This window comes from Megascapheus bottae, chromosome 29, assembly GCF_031878675.1.
Source record: "Megascapheus bottae isolate mThoBot1 chromosome 29, mThoBot2.hap1, whole genome shotgun sequence".
Taxonomy (NCBI): Eukaryota; Metazoa; Chordata; class Mammalia; order Rodentia; family Geomyidae; genus Megascapheus; species Megascapheus bottae.
Window position 1 is genome coordinate 12,484,268 of NC_143537.1, and position 22,242 is coordinate 12,506,509.

Consider the following 22,242-nt stretch of genomic DNA (forward strand, 5'->3'; position numbering starts at 1 on the left):
ATCAATCCCTACATCTTTCTGGATGAACTTGGATTTAGCTTCAGAATATTTAACATAGAACTAGGGCAGTCCTGACCAATGGATGAGGAGGTGTCTGCAAGAGTAAACCTACTTGGTATTTCTAACTTGGACTGCTGGTAATTCAAATCACTCACAGATTGGAGGCAAAATACCCAAGCAAATTAGAAACAACCCCAGAAAGAGGCAAGAACCAAGACAAAAAGGGAAGGGATTGAGGCCAATTTTCCTCTCAATTGCTTTTCTCTGATGTTTCAACAAACGGTCCATAAAACCCAGTGGGGCACAGTGTGAGCTTTGGAGTCAGCAGGCGTGGATTCAGACCCTGGCCCCGTTAACTGTGTGGTCTTTGCCTCCCTGTGAATCCAGTATAGAGAAAACAGAACCTCCCAGATTGTTTATGAGGATTAATTAGGCCACCCCAAGTGAAAGGCGAGGCAAGCTCCTCCTGGGCTGGAGCTCAGCTGTCACACGCACTGTTTCCAATGGCATCTGTTCCAACTGCTTGTTGCCTGTGTCACTGCAGTTGTTAAATATTCTGAATATTAACTTCTAGATATGAATATTAGTTTTCTTAGGGGGAGTCAATCCCCTCAGGGCAGATAGCTTTAGAGATGATTAAAACAGACACAGACACTTTGGCTTTTCAAAGACGTTATTTCAGCAGGCAAGGTAAGGTAGTACCATGCTTATAGCCTTTGAGAGGCTGTGGCAAGAGGATGGAGAGTTCGAAGCTAGCCTGAATGGCATGGTGAGACTTCCTCCTCCCACTCCCACAAACAAAAGCCTTAAGCAAGATTATACACCAGTACAAGTCTAGTTTTTTGTTTGCTAATCAAGAATTTGTGTTCTTCAGTTCTACACTGTTTAACCGATGTTATAGAGAATAATAATGTGTTGATTTGTTGATAGTGATCATCTTTAGGGTAGTTATTAAAGCTTAACCTAAGGAACAAGGTCTCATTTAATCCTTTCAGCCACCTTGAAGATGAAAATATCACTAAACTCTTTTTGTTTGAGTGCCAGTACTGGAGCTTGAACTCAAGGTCTGAGCATTGTTCCTTAATTACTCCCCCCAACCCCAATTGTGGGGCTTGAATTTTGGGCCTGGGCACTGTCCCTGAGCTCTTCAGCTTGAAATGCTCTATCAGTTTGACCCACAGTACTACCTCCCATTTTCTGGTGGTTCACTGGAGGTAAGAATCTCCCGGACTTTCGTGCCTGGCCTGGCTTTGAACCGAGATCCTCAGATCTCAGCCTCCTGAGTAGCCAGGATTGATTATAGGTGTAAGCTACTATGCCCCGCTCCCTTAGCTTTTATACTCAACGCTATGCTCTCTCCTACTTGAGTCATTCACAGTTTATTCTGGCTATTTTTTTTGGGGGGGGGGGAGGTCAGTTGTGTAGCTTGAACTCTGGGCCTGGCCATTGTCCCTGAGCTCTTCAGCTCAAGGCTACCACCCTATCCCTTGAGCTATAGCACTACTTCTGGTTTTCTAGTGGTTAATTGGAGATAAGAGTCTCACTTTAGTGCCTGGGCTGGCTTTGAACCGTGATCCTCAGATCTCAGCTTCCTAAGTAGCTAGGATTATAGGTGTGAGCTACCAGCACCCAGCAAATCAATTTTACAGAAGCAAGGCTTCATGAAGAACTGGTTGGAAGAGTTAGAGGTAGAATCTGATCTTGGCTATCAGGCTAGCCTGAAGTCATAGCTCAACCTGGGCCACTGCTTATGGGCCAGTATCTATCTGCCTTAGCCAAGTCTCCAGCATAAGAGCACAGGACAAACCAATCTTCCCCTGAGCTTTCTTCATCTCAGAACAAGGCACAGCCCCACAAATAAAGAAGAGAATGTGAACTCAACTTCCTAACTGGTAATTAATTAACTAGTAACTTCTTTATAACTACTGTCAGACAGCTGCTATAGCCGACAGGCTGATTAAGGAAGTTTACAGTAAACATTTATTGCATCTTTAATAACACCTGCCAATTATTAATTGCTGGCTGAGCTCCTGGCTGCACGCTAAACACCTGGGACATATTACTTAATTTTTCATAGGATTTTTATAAGAGAAGTATGATAAATACTATCATATTTGAAGTCAGGGCCCTGGGTGATATCCCTGAACTTTTGTGCTCAAGGCTGGCTGTCCATCACTGCAGCCGCACACAATTCCTCTTCTGACATTGTTGGTGGTTAATTGGAGAAAAGAGTCTCACAGACTTTCGTACTGTGGCTGGCCTCAAACTGCAATCCTCCTATCTCAGCCTCCGGAGGAGCTAGGATTACAGGTGTGAGCAGCTGGCACTGGATTATCACCACCATCATCATCCCTACCACTACTGTATTTCAGATGAGGGACTTAGAAAAATAATCTAACTTGTCCAAAGTCAGATAGCTGTTGAGCGATGGAGTTAGACCCCACAGACAAGTTTGGTCCCCGATTCATCTCATCCCAAGAGGTGCCCTCAGTGCACCAGAGAAGCAGAGTAGGCTATAGCATCTCAAATGCTGGAAAGCAGCCCATCAGGATTGGGGTTAAGAAGGATACCCAGGACAAGGGGGCTTCCTGACTGTGTGTGGACGCACCTTAAAAGAGATTTCATACTGCTCTCCTCCCCAGATCTCCAGGCCCGGGTCATACCCGCCCAGCTCCCAGAACCACTTCCGATCCACAGCAAAAAGGCCACCAGCCATCACAGGAGACCTGTCAAAGAAAGAAGATGGCGTGAGGACAGTCTGTTGCTGTGACTCTCCTGGTGGTTGGCTGTGTCATATGTGGCGGCTTGTCTATCTGGAATACTAAGGCCCTTCTGAGTAGGTCTCTGGACTTCCTCTTTTTGGCCTACAACTTCTCTTCCTAAAGAGAAGTGTGTGTGTGTGTGTGTGTGTGTGTGTGTGTGTGTGTGTGTGTGTGTGTGTGTGTGTGTGTGTGTGTGTGTGTGTGCTTGGGCTCTGTCCCTTAGCTTTCTGGTTCAAGGCTAGCACTCTACCACTTGGGCCACAGCTCTGTTGCGCTGGTTAGTTGGAGATAACATTCTCTCGGGCTTTTCTCTCAGGCTGGTTTCAAACCACAAATGATTCTTCCTAACTAGAAGTACAGGTATGAGGCAATGGCGTCCAGCATAAAGGCTGATTTTTTTTTTTTAACAAATAGGCATGATTATACTTTGCTTGGTTTTCTTGCTCATGATTGGTGCTCTACTACTTAAGCAGTATCTCCAGTCCAGTATTTTGCTGATTCATGGGAAATGCGAGTTTCCAGGTCTCAGTCTCCTGAGCAGCTAGGATTCTAAGTCTAAGCTACTGGCATCTGGCTTTCTATTGGTCTTTTTTAAATTTAAATTTTTATTTATTTTTGCCAGTCCTAGGTCTTGAACTCTGGGCCTGGGCATTGCCCCGGATATCTTCAGCTCAAGGCTACCACCCTCCCCCTTGAGCCACAGCGCCAAGTCCGGTTTTCTGGTGATTCACTGGAGATAGGAGTCTCAAGGAGTGCTCAGTCTGGCTTTGAACCCGGATCCTCAGATCTCAGTCTCCTGAGTAGCTAGGATTATAGGCGTGAGCCACTAGTGCCCAGCTCTGCCCCTTTCTATAAGTCTTCTTCTTTTTTTTTTTTTTTCAGTCCTGGGGCTTAAACTCAGGGCCTGAGCACTGTCCTTGGACACTTTGCTCAAGGCTAGTGCTCTGCCACTTGAGCCATAGCGCCATTTCTGGCCTTTTCTGTGTATGTAGTACTGAGGAATCGAACCTAGAGCTTCGTGCATGCTAGGCAAGCACTCTACCACTAGGCTATGCTCTGTACTATGCTCCCAGCCCTCTATTAGTCTTATTCTTCAAGAACTTAGGTGAACTGAGCATGAGTTCTGAGCTGCTTGGAGGTTGGGGCTGAGTGCATGATTTGGTCTTGGCTAAATCATAGCTCTGGACCAAGAAGGGTTCTAAGAGCGGTGAGTGACTACAGTGAAGATGAAGGAGGACAGAAGACAGCAAATGTCTGAACCACTGAAGCTGTGCCTGGACTCAGCTCCTGCCCCTTCTACCCTCCAGCAATGGCTGCTTGAGCCTTCCTTGTGGCCCACAACGTCAGAGGTTGTCATCAAGGAAATACCTCTGCCCATGAAATACTTCACCACCCTTCACCCCCTTTCTTAGAGGAGGAGGGTAAAGGCACAGAGACACTGGGACTTATTTAGGTCCCAACAGTAAGAAGGCAACCATGTCTTCTCCTCCCCCCGCCCCCCAAATGCCAATGGTCCTAATCACTAGAAACTGTGACTGTGTAACCTTATAATTCAAAAGGGACTTTGCAGATGATCTAATGACACTGACATGGGGAGATTAGCCAAGCACCAGTGGCTCAGGCCTGCCTGTAGCAACTCAGGAGGCTGAGATCTGAGGATTTATAGCTTGAGGCCACTTGGGGGAATCTATGAGACATTTATTTTCCAACTAACTGGCAAAAATGCTAGCCCAGGCCCTGAGTTCAAGTCCCAGGAAGAGCGCATGCATGTGCACACATGTGCCTATACACACTTGCACATACATACAGAAAAGAAATGGGGGAGGATTATTCTGGTGAGTTCCACCTAATCACGTGCTTAACATGACCACAGGGCTTAGAGAAGAAGGAAAGAGGTGGGAAAGGAAGAGACGGAAAAGATGTAATAGAAAGGGGTAGTGAGGGAGAGGAGGGCAACAGAGAGCAACTGGACAATGTGACGATGGCATGCCTCTAACTGGGAGCAGGAAAGGTGGGATGTGAGCTAAGGATCATGGGTATCCTAGAGAAACTGGGAAAATCAAGGAAGTGGATTCTCCCTAGAGCATCCAGAAGAACAGCGGGCCTGCCAACACTGATTTTAGCTGGTGAGATTCATTTTAGACTCTCAGCCCTGGGAACTTCCAGTGTGGTGTTGAAGCCATCAAGTCTGAAGTCATTTATCACAGTAACAACAGAGAACGAGTTCAGTCAAAAAGAAGGCTTTGGATTGAAGGTCTCAATCCCTCTGACAGGAAGCCAGGGGAGCTCAGAGGACAGCTTGAAGGGCTGGTGATTCCCCCCGGTGCTAAGTCCTCCTCCTACATGCCTGCCATTACAGGTGATTCTCCTCCCCTCCTCTCCAAAGCTATGGGGCTGCTCTTTCTCAAACACTATCCAAGGGGGACAGAAAAGGATGATGGGAAAACAGGCCCAAGGCAGACAGATCTACACACATCTAGGCTTTCCAAGAATACCTCTGTGACCTGCCCATCTGGAAAGCAGGAATAATCGAGTCCCTGCCTGTGGTTGTTGGGGACGCTGAACTCTGTGCCTGGCACATAATGATTCTTTTTGGGCACCAGGCCTGGGAGAAAGAGAGAGACTGAGGGACTCTATTCACCTCTGCTTCAAATCTTGATCCTCAGATCTCAGCCTCTTGAGTAGCCAGGATGACAGGCATGAACCACCAGCAAGACTGATTTTGATGATGGGGCTTGCAGCAAACCCAGAACTCTGGCAACTTCTTTCCTAACACTGACTCCAAGGAGCTATTTGGGAATCCGTAAGCTTGAGAGTGTGTCACAAGCTGACAGTGGGTATACTGACCAAAGCCTGGAATCTGTCCCTTTTTTGGGGGGGGGTGGTTAATGTTGGGAGGGGCCTGGATCACTCATACTTACTCAAAGGGGTCACTGGGGTCCTCTTTCTGCAGTTCTGGAGGGATTGGGATCCGCTTGTAATAGAGTTCCCAGTCAAAGGCTCCTCTCATGGCATCCCCTGCCTGGGTCTCATACCGAAAATCATCGTGATCAATCACATCGATCATCGGGCAAACGATAGTCTTGCGGTTCCGAGCGATGCGGTCTGAAGGAGCCAAGAGATGCCCGTTAGATGAGGCGGGAGCTAAAGGCTCGTTCCTAGTCTATAGCTTTCTTTCTCTCTCTGGTACCAATACTGGGGCTTGAACTTAAAGACCTGGGCACTGTCCCTGTGCTTTTTCATTCAAGGATGGTTCGCTATGACTTAAGCCACAGCTCTATTTCCAGCTTTTTGGTGGTTAACAGGAGATAAAAGTCTCATGGGACTTTCCTGCCCAGGCTGGCTTTGAACCTCCCTTCTCAGATCTCAGCCTCGTGAGTAGCTAGGATTAGAGGTGTGAGTCACCGACGCCTCTCTAGTCATTTTTAAGGTTTCTTGGACAATGTCTCTAAACACATGGGTGTGGAAATCTACAAAGGGTGGATCTTTGCACACTGAAGTGCAGGGACTCAGGGCAGGGGGGTGGTTTCCATTCTAGACCTGATGCAGACCCACAAATAACATCTGCCAACTTCACAGCATTCTCTATGAAATGGGCTAAGAAGCTCTGCTTTCCAGAATGTTCTGAGACTGGGTATAAGCACGTGTGATGGTGCTGAGTACAAAGGCCTTAGGATGAGCAGTGCATCATGGGAAGACACTGATTTCTGTCTGGATCTCCAATCTGACCCCGTCAAGATGGTTTCTCTCATTCCAAGTCCCAGTTCTTGACTCATGGCTCTAAGCAGCCTAGCATGCCAACACTCGCCCCTCCTGGCAGACCACATGGCTTGACAGCTCCTTGGGCTGCAAACAGCAAGCAGATGGCCCTCCTTGAGGGCTGGAACTCTTGCTCTCCTAAGTGGTACAACTGATGCTCTAGCGCTCAAGCCACGCCTCCAGTCTGACTTTTTGTGGGTTACCTGGAGATGGGAGTTTCTTGGATATTCTGTCTAAGCTGGTTCTGAACTGAGATCCTCCAGGCCTCAGCCTTTTGAACAGCTGGGACTACAGGTGTGAGCTGCTCCGTTAAACTTTGTGATCAGGCAGCGCCCATCTAGGCAGAGAATGGGTTTTCCGGGAAGTCACGAGTCCTCTCATCTGGAAGTGTACAATGCTACATACAGGCTTAGGGTTTCCAGAAAGCAAATAAGGGCATTCACCCAATTAGCTTCCGGCCTGGGGAAACTAATTCTCCTTCCATTAGTCTTCTCAGTCCAGCAACTGAATTCTAGCATTGGTTTGCTTAACCTTAGAGTCCCTCCTTCCAAGAAACATTTGACTCCAGCAGGAGCTAAGGCAGTTATAGGGTGTGATGTCATACAGTCAAGAAGCCCATGGGATCTCTAGGCTACTCTGGGCTAGGAGTCAAGTTGAAGATTTCCATTGGGGGACCTTGTAGGGCCAGAGCAAACCAGCAGTTACCTGGGCCCACACTTCCTTAAGGTAATATACAGATTTCATAAAGGAGTATGTGTCACTTTTTGAAACTTAAGGCATGATCCAAAGACGGGCTATGAAATCCACTGTGTGTAGAGATGGAATGCGGGGGGGTGGTAATGAACCAAAAAAACAAAACCAAGAAAATAGTGAAGCCACGTGTTGGTAGCTCATGTCTGTAATCCTAGCTACTTACTAGGCTGAGATCAGAGGATTGTAGTTCGAAGCTTGCCAGGAGAGGAAAGTCTGTGAGATCTTTCACTTCAGTTAAGCACCAAAAAAAAAAAAGTGGAGCTGTGGGCTCAAGTGGTAGGGTGCTAGCTTTGAGCAAAAAAAAAAAACACAAAAAAACACAAAAAAAACAACTCAGGGACAGTGAGTGTTCAGGCTCAGTTTAAGCCTCAGGATTGGCACAGGGAAGGAAAAAAAAAAAAACCCCTCAAAACACCCCCAAACCCCCAAGTCAATGAGTATCAAGCTGCTTGCCAGGTAATAAAGGAGAAGGTGACAGATAAACAATCTCAGTCATGTTGTATGAGTGTGTGCATTTGTGCACTGTGCTGAGTTGCCTGATCTCCCCCCCCCCAAAAAAAAAATCCTCTCCCCTCCCCTCTCTCCCTCCCTTCCTTCCTGCCAGGCCTGGGACTTTACCTCAAGATCAAGCTTTCTCATGGCTATGCTCTACCACTTGAGCCACAGCACCACTTCTCACTTATTCTGTCTATGTGATACCAAGGCATCAAACCCAGGGCTTCATGCATGCTAGGCAAGCACTCTACCACTAGGCCATGCTCCCAGACTGGATCTATTTCTAACTGGGACAAAGTGCTTAAGAAATCAGAGGCCAGCCAGGGGCTGTTGTCTCATGCCTCTCACCCTAGATAATCAGGAGGCTCAGATCTAAGGATGGTGGTTCAAAGCCAACCTCGCCAAGAAAGTCCTTGAGCCTCTTATCTCCAACTAACCAGCACAAAGATGAAAGTGAAGCTATTGCTCAAATGGTAGAAGGCCAGTTTTGAGTAAAAAAAAGCTAACAGGCACAGGCACAGGCACAGGCACACACACACACCCCTAGAGAGCTCAGTGGTATAAACTTGCCTAGAATTCACAAAGTGGTGGATTCTATCTCTAGCACCAGCAGAAGAATTTTAAAAAGAGTTAAGAGAAATGGTAGTGTACCCCCAAGCATGGACTGGGGGCCACCAATGCGAGATGTACCTGGGTGAATTTAACCTCTCATGCCAACCCTAACACTCATACCACAGGCCCACAAGCATCTCTGAGGCTTGGTTTGGATTTGGCTATGGAAGGCTCCCTAGAGATTCTTAGTGATGCTTAGATTCCAGAAAAGGAGCTGGGCGTGATGGCTCACTCCTGTAATCCTAGCTACTCAGAAGGCTGACATCTGAGGATCAAGGTTCAAAGCCAGCTCAGGCACAAAAGGACCTGAGACTCTTATCTCCAATTAACCTCTAGAAAAAGGGAAGTGGGGCTGTGGCTCCAGGGGTAGGGTGGTAGCCTTGAGCTGAAGAGCTCAGGGACAGTGCCCAGGTCGAGTTCAAGCCCCATGACCCACCTAAAAAAAAAAAAGAGAAAACTCCAGAAAAGGGCTGGGAGTTTGGCCTAGTGGTAGAGTGTAGGCCTAGCATGCATAAAGAACAGGTTTGATTCCTCAGAAACACATACATAGAAAAAGCTTGAAATGATCTGTGGCTCAAGAGGTAGAACTCTAGAGCCTTGAAAAATCCCAAGGACAGTGCTCGGGCCCCAAGCACAAGCCCCAGGCCTGGCAAGGAAAAAAAAGGAAACTCCAGAAAAAAGCTTTTCCTTTTCCTTTTCTTTGGGTCAGTACTAAGGCTTGAACTCAGGGCCTGGACACTGTCTCTGGGCTTTTTTTTTTTTTCCCTCCTATCAAGGCTAGCTAGCACTGTACTATTTGAGCCATAGCTCTACTTCTGGCTCAGAAAGAAAGAAGAGAAGAGAAGAAGGAAGAAGAGGAGGAGGAGGAAGAAGAGAAAGAGTAACAGAAGGGGGCAACAATCAGTATGTGTTTCCTGGGATGGCTAAATCTTTCTTGGGCTCAGAAATATCTAATCTTGGGGTCAGGAGCTTGGCCTAGCGGTAGAGTGCTTGCTTAGCATGCATGAAGCACTGGGTTCAATTCCTTGTTTACTACATACATAGAAAAAGACAGAAGTGGTGCTGTGGCTCAAATGGTAGAGCAATAGCCCTGAGAAAGCTCAAGGACAGTGCCCAGGCCCTGAGTTCAAGCCCCAGGACTGGTAAAAAAGAAAAAAAAAAATCTAATCTTGAAGAGAAGGCAGAGTTAGCTCTACTCTGAGCTGTTAATGGATTCACAGACAAAAGCCATGCTGTACTCTGTCAGCTGCTTGCTATTAAAGGGAGAGACTTAGAAACTGACACTACAGACTAACATTTCTATTGGAAGCTGACTAAAAACGAGGGGGCTGTTTCTTCCCTGCATGTCTGCAGATTATGAAAATTGCCCTCATACATTTCCATAGAAACAGAGTTAAGAGCTTATTTAGATTACGAGCTCAGCTTCGTGGTCCACTACTTCATTCTTTTTATGAGTCACTGAATGACCCTACAAATGGCTTTTTCTTCCAGGACCACAAATGAGGCGATTTATGGGGAGGCTTTTCTTTTTTTCCATAATGAGAGACAGATGCAGACCTGTCTCTTGGTTTAATTAAATAAACAATTTACCAGAAATTCTGGGTTATATCTCCTCCTCTGTCCCTCCCCCCCTAAAAAAAAAAAAGAAGAAAAAAGAAACCTGTGAGAGCTTGGAACTGAGTGTCAGGGGCAAGTAACTGAATCACAAAAGCTCCCTGCTGATGTGGGTTAGGCATGATATCTCTGGCTAACTGTGTAGGATTGGCTTTTTGGTCCTCAGCCCTGGAACACTGCCATTTGGTAGCCAATATTTTCCAGTGTGGTCCCAGGACCAGCATCCATTGGGAGCTGAAATACAACCTGAGATCGATCCTCCACTCCCTCCTCTTCACTCAGAACCAATCAGGTGAAGTGCAAGTATTTCTTTAGGAGTTTTCTGGGTGATTAAAAAATGCTGGTACTGGGGCCAGGAGTTTGGCCTAGTGGTAGAGTGCTTGCCTAGTGTGCACAAAGACTCAGGTTCAATTTCTCAGTACCACATACATAGAAAAAGCTGGAAGTGGTGTTGTGGCTCAAGTGGTAGAGCTCTAGCCTTGAAGAAAGCCCAAGGACAGTGCTCAGGCCCTGAGCTCAAGCCCAGGACTGGCCAAAAAAAAAAAAAGAAAAAAGAAAAAAGAAAAAAAGAAATAGCTGGTACTACCAGGAAGATGAGATTTAAGGATCATAGTTTAAAGCCAGCCTAGGCAGGAAAGTCTATGAGACTCTTATCTTCAAGAAACTACCTCTTCCCCCTCCCCCCCGCCTCCCCCAAAAAAGAAAGATTAGAAAATACAAGAAAAACAAGTCGAAAGTGGAAATCTGGTTCAAGGGGGATTTCACTAACCTTGGCGCAAAAGAAGCTCAGGGATAGCACACAGGCCCTGAGTTTAAGCTCCAGAATTGGCAATCACAAAAACCACAGTGGTGGGTCGGGAGTTTGGCCTAGAGGTAGAGTGCTTGCCTAGCATGCACGAAGACCTATGTACCACATACATAGAAAAAAGCCGGAAATGGTGCTGAGGCTCAAGTGGTAGAGCTCTAGCCTTGAGAAAGACCAAGGACAGTGCTCTGGCCCTGAGTTCAAGCCCCAGGACTGACAAAAAAAAAAAAAAACCCAAAACAAAACAAAACAAAAAACCCCCACAGTGGTAAGGTTTGAACTCAGGGTACAATCTTTTAGCTTAAAACCCCACCACCAACAAAACAACTCCCCTCCCCCGATTTTACCAGGCATTAAACCGAGAACCTCACACATGCTATGCAGTGATCTTGGGCCACAGCTTTAGACCTTGGGCTTATATTTTGCTTTTTCATTTTTCCTAGCCTGGTTAGGCACTTATCCAAGTCCTGTGGTAGGGGGTTAGTTTTCAGGAATCTCTTCTTTCTTTTTGTCAGTCCTATTGCTTGAACTCAGGGCCTGGGCACTGTCCTTGGGCTTCCTCAAGCCTAGAGCTCTACCACTTGAGCTACAGTACCAATTCCAGCCTTTTGTGGGTCTGTGGTACCAAGGAATCAAATCCAGGGCTTCCTGCATGCTAAGCAAGCACTCTGCCACTAAGACACACTTCTGGCCCCTAGCTCTACTTTATAACCTGAACATGTCCCATCTACAAGGTGTGTTTTGGTTTTTTCTAATTTTTATTTTTTATGCCAATACTGGGGCTTGAACTCAGGGGCTTGGGCTCTGTCCATTAGCTATTTTTACTCAAGGGTAAAGGTCCACTGCTACCTTTTCTTGGTAGTTAATTAGAGATAATAGTCTATCCTGCCCAGGCTGGCTTCAAACCTTGATCAGCAGATCTCAGCCTTTGGACTAGCTAGAATTGCACATATGGGCCCTGGTTTCCTGTGACTTTTTTTTTTTTTTTTTCCAGTCCTGGGCTTAAGCTCAGGGCCTGAGCACTGTCCTTGGATTTTTCTCAAGGCCAGAGCTCTACCACTTGAGCCTCAGCACCATTTCCAGCTTTTTCTAAATATGTGGTACCAAGGAATTGAACCCAGGTCTTCGTGCATGCCAGGCAAACACTCTACCACTAGGCCAAACTCCCGGTCTTCCTGTGACTTTTAACAGTATATAGTGCTAGCTTGCTTCCAAGCAAAACTTAAGATGATTTAAGGAAAGTATCTTGTCTTCCTTTTTTGTGCCTGTCCTAAAGTTTGAACTCAGGTCCTATACACCATCCCTGAGCTTTTGTCACTCAAGGCTAGGGCTCTATCACTGGAGCCACAGATCTACTTGTGGCTTTTGGGTGGTTAATTGGCTATACGAATGTCAGGATGCTTTTCTTCCTAGGTTGGCTTTGAATGGCGATCCTCAGATCTCAGCTTCTTGAGAAGCTATGATTACAGGTGTGAGCAGGTGACCTGCTCAACACTTACCCTATTTGAGTTTCAGCTTCCCTTTCTGTAATATGAAGGGACAGGAGTGACTGGATTTTTTTTAAGGTCTCCTGGAACTCCCCTGACTTTCCTAACCTCATATAGTCTTGCTTGGGGCCTCCCTGAAGGGAAACTGAGGCTCCTGGGAGCTAAGCTGACTCTAGGCTGCTCCTGCCCACCCCTGCTTACCAAGCAAGGGAGGTAGCCAGTTAACATTGGCTTCACAGTGTGAGTCCAAGAATGTGATGACGTCCCCAGTTGCTGCTGCAGCTCCCAACATCCGGGTCCTTATGAGGCCTTCGCGTTTCTTGGTTCGGAGAATCCGTACACTGGGGAAGTGGGCCATGTAGTCCTCAAGTGGCTTCTTTAGGTGTTCTGTGAGGGAGACGCAGAGCAGAGATGATGGGTCAGAAACGACTGCTCAGTAATCACTTTTGTGCACCACACTTCACAGTTCAGATATTGCCCCATTACAACCTTCTGATAAGAGTCAAATGTGACAGTGTGATCATCATCTGTATACCACAAATGGAGAAATGGAGGCTTAAAGAGATCTAGTGGCTGGACCATCTGTGGCTCCTACCGGTAAAATCTAGATAATCAGGGGGATGAGATCGAGGGATCTTGCTTTGAAGGTATCGTCACAGAATTCCACACACTAGGCTAAGGGAAAGAGCCCAGACCTTGAGCTGAAGTCACACACACACACACACACACACACACACACACACACACAAAAGCATACTTCCATTTCTGGATTTTTCTTAGGAATCTGATCTTCTTCTCAAGTCTACCCAGTTTGCACAGGGCTTTCACCTCTCCCTAGATCAGTAAATTCCAGTGTTTCATTCCCTTTGCAGCTGTGACAGGTTTAGGAATGGTCACGTGACCTGAGCAGGTCCAAGTGAAACCCCTTATTTTTTTTTTTGGCCAGGTCTAAGTAAGCTGGCCACATGTGTGGAGATGATGTTGACATCTTTGGTAAATTGTGGTGGTGGTAGCAGCAGAGGATCTGCTAGAGCTGCAGGCCATGTGTAAAATGAGTAAGAGATAGTGTTCTCATGCCATTTTGGTTCCGCAAAACAGTTACTCCCCCAAATTCTCATTGCACATCATTTTCCTTTTTTACTTACTGTAGTGGGAAATGGATTTTGGCCCCACGCATGCAAGTTTTTGCTTAAAGTTGGTGCTCTACCATTTGAACAATACCTCAACTTTTGACTTTTTGGTGATTAACTGAAGACAGGCATAGATTCATATGCCTGGGCTGGCTTAGAACTATGATAATCAAATCTCAGCCTCCTGAGTAGCTAGGATTACAGATGTGAGCCACCAGTGCCTGGATAGTATCTCTTAATATTAAGCAGAGCCCTTAAAAAAAAAAAACCCTCTAGGATGACTAAAGAAAGCTCTATAGTTTATGTCACACCTAGTGATAAATTAGTGTTTTCTTCCCACAATCAAGAGAAAGCTGTACACACTTACAACTTTAATTCATTATACTAGCATCCCGAGGAAGTGCAATGAGTAAAAATAGAAATTAGAGGCAGAATTAACTAAAAAAAGTAACAGGTTCTTTAGCTGTAGATGACATAATGTTGACATAGAAAAATCCTATAAATTTTCAAAGAAACTAGAACAAGCAGTCTAACTTGGCAAGGCTTCAGAATTTAGGTCAAAACTTAAAACTCAATTGAATTTGCATATGCCAGAAGATAATGAGCAATTAGAAAATGCAATTCAGAATGATAAAAATTACCACTTACATTTTTAGCAAAAGTGCTAAATTATCTACTCTACAACTACAGAACACGCTTCAACGATTCACATCAAAATAAATGGAAGAAAAATAGCCCTTGCTCAAAGGATTAGCAAATCCTTGATATTTGGCAATGTCTTCCAAATATGATATTCAGATTTAACTGCCATCAAAGTCATGGGGAACTTATTTGTAAGAGTTGACAATCGACAAACTGATTCTAAAATTTCTATGGCATCACAGGGTTTCCAAAATAGCCAAATCCAATAGCCAAAACAGTCTTTGGGAATGGAAAAGTTGGAAGACTTAACATTTCTTGATTTACAAAAATAACCTTTTCATTCTTACCCATCCCTCTCTATTTACCCCTCTCCTCACTCTTCTTCATTTTGTAGGATACACATTGGAATTCTTGACTTCATTCTCTCCTTCTTCTCCTCTTCATTCTTCTACCCTTTGCCCCTTGACCCCATCCCCCCTTTTGATTTCTTGGTTGACTGCACTTACTGTAAAGCTATAGCAAGCAAGACTGTATTATTGGGCCAGGCATGTGGTCTAGTGGTAGAGTGCTTGCTTAGCATTCATGAAGCCCTGGGTTTGATTCCTTGGTACCACATACACAGAAAAAGCTGGAAGTGGTGCTGTGGCTCAAGTGGTAGAGCACTAGCCTTGAGAAAGCTCAAGGACAGTGCCAAGGCCCTCAGTTCAAGCCCCAGGACTGGCAAAAAAAATGAGTATAATATTGGCACAAGGACAGATGACTTGAATCAAGAGTAAAAAACTGAAAATTTTAAAGTATGTGCTCAGATTTATGGTCAGATGATGTCCCTAAACCCATTCAATGGCCTGGGACTGGAGGAAGAAGTCTTTTCAACAGATGATTCTACTTCTTCACCTCATACACCAGAGTTTTAACTGGCTAGACACTAGAAGTTCATCCTAGCCACTCAGGAGGCTGAGGTCTGAAGATCAAGGTTCAAAGCTATCTCAAGCAGGAAAGTCCTGACTCTTTTATCTTCAATTAACCACACACACACACACACACACACACACACACACACACACACACACACACACACAAGCCAGAAGTGGAACTGGCTCAAGTGGTAGTAGCCTTGAGCATAAAAGTTCAGGGACTACAAGTGGGCTGAGAGTTCAAGCTGGGCCTACTTGTAGTCCCTGAACTACAACTACATCAACAACAACGACAACAACAACCAACAACATTATTCTTATCACAAGTTCCAGGCTACCCTGTTCTACACAGTGAAATCCTGTTTCAGAATAAAAGGGACAAACAGTGATTATAATTCAATAATGATAATAATAAATGCAACCCATTTACAAAGCTGACTGAATGTTTTAGGGGGAAAAAGCTTAGAAGCTGTTCAGAATGGAAAATATAGAATTACCATATGATTGGGCTGGTACACATCCAAAAGGAATTGAGAAACAGGCGTGCTAACAACACTGCACATGAATGTTTCATGACAGCTAAGTGGATAAACAAATGTGGGACAGTTCTCAGTCATTAAAAGGAAGTCTGGACACATGCTACACTGAAACTTCCTGTTGAATGAAGGCAGACAGGAGAAGCCACACAAATTCCATTATATAAAATTACAGAATAGTAAATCCGCAGAGACAGAAAGAGGCTAAATCAGAATGATAAAGACTGACCACTTACTGGTATGAAACTTCTTGGAATAAGGTGAGAAACAACATCTTGAATATTCCAAATGTCACCGAATTGTTCACTTTCAGGATTATTATTGCCAGTCATGAAGCTTGAACTCAGGGCCTGTACGGTGTCTCTGAGGGTTTTTTTTTTTTTTTTGCTCTAGACTAATACTCTACACTTGAGCCATGTCTGGCTTTTTCTGTGTATGTGGTAGGGAGGAATCGAACCCAGGGCTTCATGCATGCTAGGCAAGCACTCTACCACTAGGCCACACTCCCAGCCTACAGGTTTATTTTACCTCAACTTAAACAAATGGATTAAACTGGTTGCTGGTGACTAATGCCTGTAACCCTAGCTACTGAGGAAATCTGGGTACCTGAGGATTGTGGTTCAAAGCCAGCCTGCCCAGGAAAGTTTGTGAGACTCTTACACTTCCAATTAACCAACAAAAAGCTAGAAGTAGATGTATAGATCAAGCGGTAAAGCACCATCCTTGATGGAAAAAGCTAAAGGGCCGGGCCCAGGCCTTAGATAAAAGCCCTAGTACACACACACACACACACACACACACACACACACACACACACACACAATATAACACTTTAGTAATCTAGGAGATGTAAATAAAACTTGAATGAAACACTAATTCAAATTTTTTAGATAAGGCATAATCTAATAGTCAAATGATAACATGTGTTTGTAAGGATACAGAGAAATCAGAGCTCTTGCCCATTACTGATGGCAATGGAAAAAACTGTGGTCACGGAAAAATAGCTATAGTTAAGTACACAGTCACTGCATAACTTAGTAATTCTATTACCGGGCATATACTCAAGAAAAATAAAAAGCATATGCCCACAAAGAAACTTTGTGCTTCTAGCAGCAATATTCAGACTAGCCCAATGTTGGAAACCATCTAAAATGAATTAATCAGCAAAAGTCAAAAGTGGGGCTGGAGCCCAAATGGCAAAGAATCAGCCTTAAATGGATGATGTGCCCAGGTTCCGAGTTCAGGCCTGGTACTAACAAAAACAATCAAAAGGAAAAAAAAAAAAAAGTGCCAGGCACTGGTGGCTCATGCCTGTAATCCCAGCCACTCAGTGGGCTAAGATCAGAGAATGGCAGTTCAAAGCCAGCCTAGGTATGAAAATCCATGAGACTCTTATCTCCAATAAACCCCAGGAAACCAGAAGTGGTGCTGTGTTCAAGTGGTAGAGCACTAGCCTTGAGCTGAAGAGCTCAGGTACCGCACCCAGGCCCAGAGTTCAAGTCCCACAACCAACAATTAAAAAAAAAAAGTAGAAACAACTGGAAAGAGGATAAAAAAGTAATAAAATCTGATGATATCCCATATTATATGCATGTATGGAAATGTCACAATGAAATCCTTGTATATAAATGGTTGCTTAAAAAAAAACAACTCAGTTGTTTGCATTTTTCTGCTGTTGGTAACTTTTACCTCAATTAAAAACAAGCTGGCTCGCTCGGGGACGTGGGAACATGGTGATAGCATCACTGTCAGCGAGTCAGGAAAGCCAGTACTCATCAATTCTGGGTGTCAGCGCTCTCTAGAAACTGAGGTTTGAGGACAGGTTTCCATGGGCCCTGGACCTGGTCTGTCATAGCATCCTGGCTGTAAAACCCAGGGCTGTTGGGCTCTCTGTTCTGGCGATTACTTCCCCTCCACAGAAGCCCTTGAATCAGGGTGTATTCTACCCTTATCAGGGCCCAGAGCTGGACTGGCTCCCTAAAACCAGCTACATGCTTTCAAAACACCTTAAAGCTGTTCCTCAGGACAGTTTCCAGGCACTATGATTGGCATTTGGGATTTGGTAGATTTTAGGTCAGCATCTGGCATCCCATCCCTACTTTTTCTTAAGTCCAAGATGAATTCTGACACCTAACCAGGTCTGTGAACCACTGGATTAGCTCAGCCTCTTCAGTTCATAAACTGAAACTGAGGCCAAGAAAAAGCCACTCTATTGACGTTGATCCTGTCCCAGGTGTCAAGGACATTATGGATATGAACTAGAAGCTCTGTATGTGGGCAGGGCTCAGTCATTTTTCCCTGTAAATATCCATCTTCATCATCACCATCACCACCATGATCATCACCATCTTCATTTAAAGTTCCTTTTAGCTCAGCAATGCTATGACCTTATGAAATGCCCTCATCCAAGAAGCTGGGAGTAAAAATAAAGTAACAATCTGGGTTTTATGTCATTGAATCTTCTAATAAGGACAGAAAAAGCATAATTGCTCCTAAATAGTTATGACTCCGACTTTACCACACACTGTCAAAGGGCCTTAATTTGGTCCATCTGTAACGCCTGGCAGCCATCTGCACATGGTAGGGGGTGGTTAGAAATGAGTGAGACGGCCAGTATTGGAACTAGATGAGGGGCTATTTTTCCCTCTGATGGATGGCATTGTGTGTTTTATGAGTGATGAACTCATTCTAACTTTCTGTGTGTGTGTGTGTGTGTGTGTGTGTGTATACTGGGGCTTGAATTCAGAATTCAGGGCCTGGGTGCTGTGCCTTAGTTTTTGTTGTTGTTTTACTTGTTTTTCTACTGCTTAAGCCACAGCTCCACTTCTTGGTTTTTTCCCCAGTTATTGGGAGATAAAAGTCATGGACTTTTCCAGCCTGAGCATTCTCAAATCTTAGCCTCCTGAGTAGCTAGGATTACAAGGCAAAAGCTACACATGTATAGTTCTAAACATTAAAAATTATATATATATTTCTATTTTTCATTAACACATAGTAACTCTACATATTTATTTACATTTTGATGCATGTATGCTATGTGGATTGACCAATCAGATGAGCCTGACTGACACAACCCTCAGCCGGGACCTCGATCCGCTCTTTACAATATTTCTACTGTCTTAAGCATCCCGCTTTGTGTTGTCAATGTAGCGTAGGACACTAATACAGTAGTGGCCTGGTTCTCACAAACTGATACTGCACCAGAACATAGCACCAAGAAGGTCCTGAGCACTGTCCTCTGACTTTCTTAAGGCTGGATGGAGCTCTACCACTTGAGCCTCAGCACCACTTCCGGTTTTTTCTATGTATGTGGTACTGAGGAATCGAACCTGGGTCTTCATGCATGCTAGGCAAGCACCCTACCACTAGGCCAAACTCCTGGCCCCAGACCATGCTGTTCTTGTTTACACCTGCTAAGGCATTCTATAGCAAATGGGGCAAGGCAGGACTGCGCCTTTCTTCGGTCTAGTCTACATGGAGCAGGTTTGGGTGATTTCTAGAGAGAGAAATAAGCTGGCTAAGGTGGTTCATGTCTGTAATCCTAGCTAATAAGGAGGATGAGATCTGAGGATCATAGTTTGAAGCCAACCCAGGCAAGAAAGTCCATAGACTTTTTTTTTTGGGTTGGTTGTGGGGCTTGAACTCTTGGGTCTGGGCACTGTCCTGAGCTCTTCAGTTCAAGGCCAGTGCTCTACTACTTCGAGCCACAGCACCACTTCTGGTTTTCTGGTGGCTCATTGGAGATAAAAGTCTCATGGACTTTCCTGCTCAGGCTGGCTTTGAACCAAGATCCTTAGATCTCAGCTTCCTGAGTAGCTAGGATGACAGGTGTGAGCCACCAAGCAACACCCAGCTGTTAAAGAATATCTCCAATTAACCACCAAAAACTGAAAGTGGAGTTGTGTCTCAAGAGGTAGAACAACAGCCTTGAGCAAAAAAAGCTAAGGCACAACACCTAGGCCCTGAGTTTAAGCCTAGTACCTGTATGTGGGTATATGTACACACACACACACACACACACACACACACACACACACACACACACACACACACACACACACACACACACACACACACACACACACACACACACACACACACACACACACACACACCTGGGCTTGATAACCCTGTAAGAGTGGTTTCATGACTTCCTCATGGGTCTATTGCTTAATGCATGATAAAAGACCCTGCTAGGCTGGATTCTGCTAGTGTTAACCCACGGCACATTTGAACCTGGGGTTAAGGCAATGGCCCTCTACCACCACTCCTACCCAGGGACAAACTCTTTGCATGGCATCTTCATGCTACTGCTATTATTATGAGGCTTCTGAGAAAGCACATGAATATGCTCAGTGTCCATTAGTATGAATAGGATAGGATGGTCACTTGCATTGCTGACCAAGATAGGTCATAGCTATTATTTTTTTGTTGATCTGAGTGCCTTGAAATACTAACAAGGTAGAGAAAGCCATCCCACTCAAATGGGCATTTTCCTTCAGCCAAATACTCCGGATAGAATGCTTTAGCTACCTTTCCTATCATCCTAAGAGCTGTCAGGAAAGCATGTGTGTCCTCTCTGTAAGAATCTATGGGCCTACTGTCTTGGAAACCATCATGGCAGCTGCAGATCTAAGAGTGTTAGCTTCAACATCTGGCTGAACTGTTTCCTAATTCAGGGGTTTCAACTCTCTCCAATCCAATGGCCTTTTATGTGATACCTGTTTTTGCAAGCTATCCTTTAATGTCTTAAAATAAAAATCCTCTCTACAAAACAAAAAGAAAATCATTACTAATACAAGCTGCTTAATATTCCATTAAAAAAAAACATATCATGCTGGGCACAGATGAGTCACACCTATAATCCTAGCTAATTTGGAGGTTGAGACTTGAGAATCGTGATTGGAAGCTAGCTCAGGCAGGAAAGTGCGTGGAACTCTTTTATCTCCTATGAACTATTCAAAGAAAAAACAGCTGTGACACAAGTGGTAGATCACTAACCTTGAGTAAAAGAAGCTCAGGGACTGAGCCTAGACCCCAAGACCAGCACATAAAACATAACAAAAAAAGATCATATAATATTTAAACTGTGATATAAAGATGGAATAGTAAAATACTAGGCTGATGGCAGGAAGAAAAGTAGACAGATGCTTGGACAGCTGGCCTTCCACAGCCTTAGACTTAAGCAACACTGGATAGAAAATACTTAAAAAAACAAATGGCGTTTGTATTGATCACCCCCCCCCCCCATCATTCCCTAAATGATACACTATAACAATCACTGACACACCTTTTTCATTGTATGAGTTAAGTCATGGAGATATGTGGTTAACTACATGGATTTTTCTGACTGGGATGTCTTTTTATTTGGCCATTCCTGGGGCTTGAACTCAGGGCCTGGGCACTGTCCTTGGACACTTTCTGCTCAAGGCCAGCACTTTACCACTTGAGCCACAGCTCCACTTCTGGCTTTCTCTGTGTATGCGGTACCGAGGAATCAAATCCGGGGCTTCGTGCATGCTAGGCAAGCACTCTACCACTAGGCTATGCTCCCAGCTCTGACTGGGATATCTTTGAACCCTGTTTCTCAGATCTCAGCCTTCTGAGTAGTTACAATTACAGGCATGAGTTACTAATGCCTGGCTGAAGAGGCAAATTTCATCAACACTGAAACCTGTAGTGGGAGTTTCTATCAGATAAGTACAATCTTCCCTTGATACATGGATTCTTGGTCATGTTGGGATATCTTAGAATGGGAAAACAGAGAAGAGACAATTCCCTCTATCAGAGTTCACCCAGGAGACGATCTTGTACATCAGCTGTTTGGAGTATTGGCTGGCAATAGGGATGAGGAGAGGGGAAGAGATATTTGGTGAGATATGCTAATAGGCATGCTCCAGTAAATAAAATAAATGTGGGAAGCTCTGTAGGGCTGAAGGAGAAGGCAGATACCAGGGGAGCCATCAGCCTCTCTTGACACTTAGAAAGGTATGGTATAGCCTGGAGCTGGTGGCTCATGCCTATAACCTTAGCTACTCAAAAAGCTGAGATCTGAGGATCGTGGTTCAAAGCCAGCCTGGGCAGGAAAGTCTGAGAGACTCTTATCTCCAACGAACCACCAGAAAACTGGAAGTGGCGCTGGGAGCTCAGAGATAACACCTGGGTTTGGAGTTTACTGAGGACCCACTTACATACATACACGCCCCAATATCAGTCAGCTCTTGCCAGCGTGTCCAGAGTTCAAGATCACATTAGGTTCTTTTTATCACCCCTACTATCCAAGGCCTGCTGGTAAGATGTTAAGCTGATATTCTCTGGCACCTTCCTAAGAGCCAGTGGTTGAAATGACCTGCAATGTAAAGACACATTGTATACTTTCTTGGATACCACAAGGCCCTCTGTTCTGGGATAATCATATTACAAAATCATCCTCACTCCTTGTGTTGGAGGTATTTGGGCTGAAACACATCTTTAGTGATTTTAAGAATGAATTAGGGAAGGAAAGGGGGGAAAGCAAGATGATTGGGAGGAGGTGGAGGGAGGAAAGGGGGTGGGAAGGGATACCAATGTTCAAGAAGTAATGCCCCCACTACCTGATGAATGTAACTGTAGCCCCTCTATACATTACCCAGACAATAAAGGAAGGAAAAAGAATTAGAAGTCAAGCGCTGGTGGCTCATACCTATAATCCTAGCTACTCAAGAGACTTAAGATCTGAGGATCCAGGTTTGAA

At 44.8% G+C, this 22,242-nt stretch overlaps 1 protein-coding gene across 2 annotated transcripts in view; it reads right to left on the minus strand.

The window, feature by feature from the left end:
* Positions 1 to 22,242, minus strand: part of Galnt10 (polypeptide N-acetylgalactosaminyltransferase 10) — a 186,217-nt gene that overhangs the window by 20,395 nt on the left and 143,580 nt on the right. For both annotated transcript variants that reach the window (XM_090321147.1, XM_090321146.1), the window contains exons 5-7: positions 12,489 to 12,674; positions 5,684 to 5,867; positions 2,609 to 2,726 (exon numbers count right to left, since the gene is read on the minus strand). In XM_090321147.1, coding sequence (XP_090177273.1) covers positions 2,609 to 2,726; positions 5,684 to 5,867; positions 12,489 to 12,674 — 488 coding nt within the window. The remainder of the gene's footprint in view (positions 1 to 2,608; positions 2,727 to 5,683; positions 5,868 to 12,488; positions 12,675 to 22,242) is intronic.